At 40.0% G+C, this 9,417-nt stretch overlaps 1 protein-coding gene across 1 annotated transcript; it reads left to right on the top strand.

The window, feature by feature from the left end:
* Window positions 1–606: 606 nt before the first annotated feature.
* On the top strand, window positions 607–1,972 carry MYCFIDRAFT_150075 (uncharacterized protein; the record flags this gene model as incomplete). Its single annotated transcript, XM_007923881.1, has 1 exon — window positions 607–1,972. The coding sequence occupies one exon, from the start codon at window positions 607–609 to the stop codon at window positions 1,645–1,647; it is 1,041 nt and encodes a 346-aa protein (XP_007922072.1). The 3' UTR covers window positions 1,648–1,972.
* Between the last annotated feature and the right edge of the window lie 7,445 nt (window positions 1,973–9,417).

The following is a 9,417-nucleotide window of genomic DNA, read 5'->3' as shown; positions in this document are numbered from 1 at the left end:
TCTTTATCGTGAGCTGAATATGATCCGTGTCTGCGAGTCAACGAATAAAGTGTCAAAGTCGGCGTGCAGTCTACCAGGTGTTAGCGAGAGCTTCGCACTGCACCCAGGCGAACAACAATAATGCGAGTGCCGAGATTGCAGCAAGCCTTCTGTTGGTGAAATGCCGTCATGAGGATGTTCGCTTGTCAGCTCAAGCGTCCAACTAGTGGTCTGCAGGGTCGCAGACAGCACGTGCAATGGCGTGACGTTGTGCAGCCATGAGCCCGGTAGGTGGTCTGCATGGCGGGCCAAGGACGTTCTTAGCGTGGAGGCGACCACTCTTACCTAGTAGTGACTTGCTTCTTTCGTGTTAGCTTTTCTATTACTTATTCGCCGGTGGCACTGCTGAGTCCTTAAGCGAGCCGGGGTGTGGCATGGACTTCATAGCAGCACAGAGCCACGCGAATTCAACCGATCCTAGCCGGGGGACGCAGGCTGAAAAAGGGAAGGCGTTGGCAGAGCTGCGCTTGGGTACCAGCAGCACTTCACACGGACCTCTTAAGATCTCCAGTAAACAAAAATTCTGCATCTTGACTGCTCAGCGAGACCAGACTCGAGATGGTTATAATGGAGCCCACAGGGCCGCCACAACTCGACTTCTCAAAGTATACTTCTGGCAACATCAAGGAACGGGAGCTCTTTTGTAGAAAGCTTCGGATAGCGTTACAGCGATGGGGCTTCGTCAGCCTGATCAACTACGGAATTCCAGACGCAGATATCGAGGAGCTGTTCCAGTACAGTCGACGCTTTTTCGCCTTGACAGACGCCCAGAAGATGTCTGTCCCGCATCCGCCTGTGCCAAATCCACATCGAGGATACAGCTTCGTTGGCCAGGAATTCACTTCGAGTCTCAGTCGGCCACGAGAAAAAGAAGCACGAAATGGACGACGACTGCGGGACCTGAAAGAGACCTTTGATTGGGGCGCGATTGACGATCGGCTCTACCCGAGCATTTGGCCGGAAGATGAGATATTGCCCGGCTTCCGCGGTGTGCTGGAGTCACATTTTGCTAGAGCACACAAGCTTCACCTGACCATTCTGCGAGCTCTCGCGGAGTGCACCGGTGCCCACCCGGATACATTCCTGCAAGCGCATAGGGGGAACGATAGCGAAGCACGTCTAGCGCACTACCCATCAGTCAAGTCTGGTAGTCTTGGTGCTGAACGAGGCACCTCAAGGATATGCGAGCACACCGATTCGGGCTCTGTGACACTGCTGTGGCAAGACTCTGTGGGTGGGCTCGAAATCGAAGATCCGCTGTCACGACACTTCATCGAAGTACGCAACCCTGCACCGGCAGTCCTGGTCAACCTTGGAGACGCGATGGAGCGGTGGAGCAATGGCGTTCTTTCCGCAGCCTATCACCGCGTAGGAAAGCCATCCTGCCATGATGCCCAGGGCGAAGTTCCAGAGCGATATTCCATCATGTACTTTGGTAAGCCGGATCGCGCCGCCAGCCTGGGACCGCTTGCACAATACGTGACCGCCAGTAGGCCAGCGAAATATGCCGAGGTTACCGGCGACGCGTTGAATCAGGGGACGCTGCAGCGCACCTATGAGCCTGAAGAGGCGGAGCTGACCAGGTTTGGGCAGTCGAACAGGCAGTAGATGCAGAAGAGGTGGGAAGCTGAAGATACAACAAGGAGTGGTGGTGGTGCGGGAGCTGACATTGGTGTGAAATCCATGCCATGACAGTCGGACGTTGGCACAAGCTTTCTGCTAGGCCGAAGGGGTGTTAGCGCAGAATAGACTAAGTGCTCAGCCGCGGTCCTCCCGTCGGGCCCGTCCTCTGCCAAGACTCACAAGGCTCGAGCTCGAGCTACCTTACCGCAGAGAAATCTGCGGTTGACCACGCTAAAAGCGGAGTTAACCAACGTCCGTATAGCCGAGCCTGTGCGTAACCGTGTATATAGTCAACCGCAAATTAGCGCCTACGCATCTACTTTCCTACTAATCGACTAATTCTTTCCCTTCCCTTTTCTTCTACTATACGAATATCCGCTTCTTAGACTATATAGATTACGAGTACTAAACAAAACTACTATCTAAAGCACCGACTAAAGCTATAGAGACTCTATTAACCTTTCTTCCCTATATATAGGAAGATTATAAACATAAATATTCTAATAAGCTTATCTTATATACCGAGTCTATTAACGAGCGCGTATATATAAGTATATAGATATATATACCCTTTAGCTTACCGAGATATAGGCCTCTAATGTCTTTACGTTACGAATGCTTGCAGAAGAAGATCGTATCGCTTTAGAGGCTATAGAAGACAAGCAGCTAGAAAGCAATATTATAGGCTTAGCTATAGCTAATTATATACCTATACTTTCTAATAAGACTTAGCTACTTCCTCGACCCGGGCCTACCCTTATTATAAATGCTATATATGCCCCGCTTTCTATTAAGTATATCGAATATATTACTACGATACTAGAATACCTAAGTAGTTATAACTATAGCTATATATATATCGTTCTACTTACGGATTACTATAACTATACCGATCTTATCCTAGAGAACGTTATAAAGATTCCGGCTGTTCTTAAATATAGAGTATATATAGGCGTGTATATTGTTATATATATGCTAATATATATTAGATATAATATAGGGCAAGGTAGCCCTATTCCCTAAAGGAAACTAAAGCGTCGTACTTTAATAGTATATCCTATATTCGGGTACGGAAGAATTATAGCGGTGTTAAGATATATTAATATACTTACTTATATCTCCGGGAGGGCGCTACGCACTATCGCCTTACGGACGAGTACCTAAACTAGAGGGTTAATTCTATACCTCCGCTCGTAAGGATATTCGTACTAAGAGGAGAAGAGACGCAATACTAGGTAGAGAACTTACATACGTATATATATCCGTAGTTAGATAGTTTACCGAGTACTAACCTACGGGCATAGGCTTTAGTATATAGTATAAGCAAGATTCTAGTCGAGAAAAGCCTACGACGATTAACGCGAAGATTGTAGTTTAACGTATAAGGAGGCAGAGACGCCTATAAGTAATTAGTTATATATATAGGCATATCTATAGCTAACTATATAGACGCTAGCTAGTTATTACTAGTACTTACTCGTATATACTAACTACTATATATACCTACGACTATTATACTTCCGCTAAGTTATTCTAAAAGAAGGGAAATAGTTAATCGATATACTTAAGGACTTCTTCTAAAATCTACTAGCAGGTCCGACTAACGTTTATACGGTTGTTAAGCCGACAAAGGTAGTTTATACGATATGCCGTAGGTACGTCTAGACCTATAGGCATAGATTAGCTAATATCGCGTAGAAGTCGATTACCTATAAGGGTAGGGCAAGCTCGTTACATAAGAGTATAAGGTTAAGTTCGATTTTATCGTCCCGCGCGATCCTATAAGGACGCCCTATATAATAATCGTATCTCGGGGCAAACATACGTATATACTACCCCCTCCGACGAAAGTCCCTACTCTTATCGAGGAAGAGCTAAAGGAATTAATTAAGAAGTGCATTTCGCCGGACCTAATAACGGGTATATATATAGCTATACCTATAGACTTCCGCTTACGTAGTCCTTAGCCCGATTCTAGGTCTATCCGATATTATAGCAGTTCCTTAATAAAAAAGAGGTACTATTACTTGCTAAGCTCTATATTACTTTAAACAATACTTCGCGCTTAACCGCGATAATAGTAAAGCTTAAGCATACGGAGTATAGTTACCTTCGCGATATTAACGTAGTAGAATAGGTATACAAATAGCAGAAACTTAACCCGAAGACTATACGTCCTTATCTATAGCTATAGATACTAATATACGCTAATTTAGTAGCAATATATCTAAGACGTATTTATCTCCCTTATAGGTATATAGATAGTAGTATGCTTTTATAGGGAACAAGCAGAGATCTTTACGTCTCTCTAGTTATTCGACGTCGATATGTCCTATAAACGTATCGTAGGATCTAATATAAACGAGGTTATCTTTGCGGTTAAGTTAGGTTAGAATAGAAAGCGTATATATAGGCTAACCTATAGCTATATACCTGCTAACAAGATAGTCTTTACCTTAGCTCGGGTTATCTATAACGAGAAGAATACTAATCGGATATATTATCTCGTATAGAAGCGCCTATTTACGACCTTAGCGGCTGTCGTAGGTATAGGCAGATATAGGTAGGCATATATCTACGGGGATACGGACGGGTAGTACTATATCGCAGTCGATTAGCTCGGGTACTAATATACTAGTATCTATGCCCTAGCCTATACCCGTACCTATACTAACCTATAGGCCTTAGTCTCTACCTATACGAAATCGACCCCCTCTATATAGCGGAGTATACGTATAGTAAGGAAGGCTATATAGTATTGGCGATAGCTATATACTATTACCGATCTTAACTAGAGTAAAATGGCAGCGAACAACTAGAGACGAAGGGAAGATAGTTAAGAAGGAAGGGAGGACGAATAGAAAGCACTATATACTAGAGTAGAGGAGGTACTAAAGGCGGAAGATAGAAGAACCCCTAAGAGGGTATATAGGATAATAATCTTAGAACTCCTTAGAGGACTAAAAGCAATCTATAACTAGGCAAGCTACGTAATTACAAAGGTAGCTAATACAGTCGTAGTAAAGATTACGAAGAAACAATAGGAGATAAGCCTAAACTACCGTACCTAGGCAGCAGTAGCTAGTTAGGAGGCGCTAAAACCCCCGAGGACAGTAGTTAGAGTCTATATTACGGACCTATAGGAGCAAAAGGAAATCTAAGGACTTATAGGGAAAGAGATTGTAGAAAGAATTATAGTTAAAGAGGTAATTAGGGCTAGGAACGAAGGTAAAGGGGTAATCAAGCTATTTATAGTACAAGAGTAGGACAAAAGAAGCTAGAAACACAAAAAGAATAGACAACTAAGATAGGGAAAACAGCAAAGGTCTCCTAACAGCAATTTATAATTATAGCCTATAGTATAACAAGAAGCTTTAAGGAAGAACGGGATATTAAGAGCCTATAGAGACAAAACCAAGCTATATGCCTAAGCCTAAAGATCACAAAAGTAGTATAGATTAAAAGGAAAATCGAAGAGACTAAGAAGCAGTCTTCCCTAATTATCTAGGTAGGGAGTACAAAGCAAGCTAATATAGTACTAGACTAGGGGTTGTTCTAGGACTTTGAAAGATTAGAAACAGAGATATATAGGAGCAACTATAGGATAATGCAGTGCTTCAAATGTCAATACTATAGATACTTAGCAGCTAAGTATACAAAAACAACTAATACCTACTCCTATTATATAGGGGATTACTAGGTTAAAGAATATAAAGCATATAAGGGAGAAGCAAGATATACATACTGCACTAAAAGACACCCCTCTTAGGCGAAGGAATGCCTAGTAAGAATATAGGCAGCTAGGAAGGCGAAGGAAGCTAGAATTAACATACTAAAAAGATATACAATAAGCTAGAGTAGCTAGGTGTAGAAGCAACCTAGCTAAGTACTATAAAAGAGGTCTAGATAAGATAATAGGTTCACATTTAGGGCCTTACTAGCATAAGAGAGTTACTAGTAACTAGGGAGACTAAGATACCTTAACATTATAGGAAAGGAAGCAGGGCAGATAAAGCTTAGTTAAATATTAGTCTAAAGTAAGGGAAGACTAAAGGAAAACTTATAGGGAAATGATATAGATGAAACCTAATAAACATTGCAACATTACTAAACATTATATAGTACAATGTCAACAAGAGCAAAGATAAGGTATAGAGGAGCTTCCTTTAAGCACTAAACCTAAAAGAATATTACATTATTGCAATCTAAGAGCCCTAGCTTAACCTATATACAAAGAGACTAGTAACAGTCAAAGACCTAAGATACTACCTAATTATCTATAACTAGGGAGCCCTAAGGATATATATCTACATTAGTAAGGAGATAGATATAGAAACCTAGTAGGCTATACTATAGGAGGATGGGGACCTGATATTAGTTCAAGTAGAGACATCCTAAGGTATACTCTAAGTCTACTATATATACAACCTACTACTAGACTTAAGAAGTAGTACCTAACTGAAAACCCTAGAAAGACTACCTAGAGTTATCTAGGGGAACACCTACTAAATCCTACTTAGGGATTTCAACCTCTACTACCCCCTTTAGGGCTTAGACTTTACCCTAGCTTACTACTTCCTAGTAGGAAGACTGATTGATATATTAGAGAGGGAAGGAATAGAAATTGTTACCCTAAAGGGACTAATTACTTAGGAGGCAAGAGGAAGCAGTAGTACACTAGACCTATACTTTATATTACATTAGATTAGGAATAGGATTACAAGATGCAGGGTTAACTAGGAACTAGAAGAATTATTAGACTACTTCCCGGTATAGATTAAGCTAAATGTTTAAGCTAATTAGGAAAGGGAACTAGAGGAGAAGCTTAACTAGAAAGGTGCCTAATAGGGCAGGATTAGGGAGGAACTAGAAAGGGACCTAAAACTAGAGGAACTCTTAACAAAGCACCTACTAAGGCTAGAGGACATTAATAAGGCAGTAGAAGAACTAATAGGAATCCTAAAACAGGTAGCTAGAAAGCATACCCTAGTAAAGAAACATTCACTATACTAGCAACTATACTAGACTAGTAAGTATATAAGGAAGGTTAAAGTAGTAAGGAAGGCTAGGAGGCAGTAGATACAAACCTATACCTAGGAAGTATAGGACAACTACAATAAAGCCTGCTAGGAAAAGAAGATCTAGATTAAGAAAGATAAGATGCAAGAATAGAGATCTATAATAGGAATAATTACAAAGAAACTAGAGGAGATATAGAGGATAGCTAAATAGGCAAAGAGACCTAAGTAGGATAAGGATATGCTACTACAATTCCCGGATATTATAGACCAATAAGGACAAACGTAGACTATAATAGAAGGGAAAGCAAGAGCCCTAGGCTAACACTTCTTCTATAGAAAAGTATAAGCAGACCTATTAGATATAAAGGAGAAAGAATAAGAGACTCTACTACTAGGTATACTAAGAGACACCTAGGTTAAACCCGAAACTATTAAAAGGATCCTAAAGAAAATTCTAGGCAATAAGGCACTAGGAGAAGACAAGATCTATAACAAACTTCTAAAAGTATATAGGAAGGGGCTAGCCCTAGTACTAGCTAATATCTTTTTACAAAGCCTAGCACTAGGACACTACCTAAGACTATTTAGGAAGTCCCTAACAGTAGTGCTAAGGAAGCCCTAGAAGGAAGACTATATATAGCTCAAGGCCTACAGACTAATAGCCCTACTTAATATAATAGGTAAGGTGCTAGAAAAAATTGTCGCTAAAAGGCTAACAACCTTTGCCGAAGAAAGGAACATCCTTCCTAAAGGCTAGATAGGAGGAAGAAAGAAGAGGTCAATACTAATAGCTATAGAACTAATTATAGAACATATTAAGTATATCTAGCACTATAGTTAAAACTAGGTAGCAACCCTCCTCTCCCTTAACATCTTAGGAGCCTTTAACAATGTCTCCTATAAAAGGCTCCTATATATACTTAAACAGAAAGCTACACTAAACTAGATAATCCAATTTATCTAATCCTTCCTATAGGAAAGATTAATACAGCTTATTCTAAGCAAATTCAAATTAGACCTAATGCTAACTAAAAAGGGAATCCCCTAAGGATTAATACTCTCCCTAATCCTCTTCCTTATCTTTATAGTAGACCTACTCCTACTCCTAGAATCAAAAAACACATTAGTATTAGGGTTTATAGATAATACAAACATCCTAGCCTAGTCTAAGATAATAGAAACTAACTACAAGATCCTAGAAGAGAAGCACTAGGAATATAAAAAATAGGCAAGGAGGCATAGAGCAAAATTCGCCCTAGAAAAGTACTAGCTTATCCACTTTAGTAAGGCTAAATCAACCTATAATATAAAGCAATCAATTACTATCTAAGGCTTTGAAACCCAACTATTAGCAGAGCTTAGGGTACTAGGGATCTAGCTAGATCTAAAACTGAATTAGGGACTATAAGTAAAGAAGGCAAAGTAGAGGGCAGATGCTAATATGCAATCCATTAATAGGCTTATAGCCTCTATATAGGGGGCTACATTCGAGAAAGCTAAAGTTATATACAAAGCAATTGTCAAGCTAGCAATACTATATAGAGCATAGATATAGACAGCCTAGGAGAAAACACTAAAGAGGATTAAGCAACTAGTTAGTAGGTCCTAAACCTAAAGCCTAAAGAAAATCCTAGGAGTATATAAGACTATACTAACAAGGGTAGTAGAAATAGAATTAGGGATCCTACTAGTTAAACAATACTTTAAGGGACTAAGACACTAATATACAGCAAAGACAATAGAATACCTAGCCTAATAGACAATCTAAAAGGCATTAGATAAGATAAAAGCCTAGTACATTAGGACTAGAAGGCGAGATAGACTACAAATAACTCCCTAGAAAGTTAAAGACCTAGAGCAATATAGAGTCTTAATAAGAGAAATGCTAGAGAAAGAGCTTTAGGGACTAAATATAAGGCTAAAGGAAGACAAGCTAAAGGGAGAGAAACAAAGCCTAGCAGAATCAATTGCTAGATACCTATAGGAGTAGGAATAGAACAAAACACAAGTTAGACTAGGAACCCTAAAGGCACTAATCAAATTTGGTTAACATAACTACTAGCTCTATAAGGACCTAAATAGGGCCGAGGCAAGCCTAGCTATCTAAATTAGATCTAAACATATTAGACTTAGATCTTACCTATTTAGAAGAAACGTCCTAGGAATTGAAAGTAGGGCTTACTAATATAGCTACTAATCTTAGAACCCTAAGTATATGCTGCTAGTCTGCCCTTAATAGTTAGAAGGCAGAAGTAATTAGAGACTAAAAGCAATAGAAAGGGAATACGATAAGCTAATCTAGAGCAAAGAAGACCTAAAGAGGATAGTAAAGTGGATTATTAAATAGGGATTTGTATAACAATTCGCACTAGTAAGGGAAACTAAGGAGTAGATAAGAAGGAGGGAAGAAGAGGGGGAAAGAAGGGCAGGGCAGTAGGCAAGGTAGTTAGAGGGTAACAACTATAATACTAGTATACCCTAGAGGAAGGAAAACAAGGAAACGAGGAAGATTAACACTTATAAATAGGATAGGAGGGAGGTTTTTACTAACTAAGTTGGTTTCCTACCTAAAACAATATATAGAAACAGACCTACATAGGCCGAAAGGCACTACAACAGGCAAATGAAACATCTATCTATCTATATAGCGGAGTATTACCTATAGCATGTACTTATGCTCTGTCGTATACACTTTATTAGGAACGTAGACAAGGTTATAAGCAAATAGCGTAGT

Source organism: Pseudocercospora fijiensis (genome assembly GCF_000340215.1).
Source record: "Pseudocercospora fijiensis CIRAD86 unplaced genomic scaffold MYCFIscaffold_1, whole genome shotgun sequence".
Taxonomy (NCBI): domain Eukaryota; kingdom Fungi; phylum Ascomycota; class Dothideomycetes; order Mycosphaerellales; family Mycosphaerellaceae; genus Pseudocercospora; species Pseudocercospora fijiensis.
The sequence above is the reverse complement of the archived record's forward strand: the minus strand, read 5'-3'. Positions and strand labels throughout refer to the sequence as shown.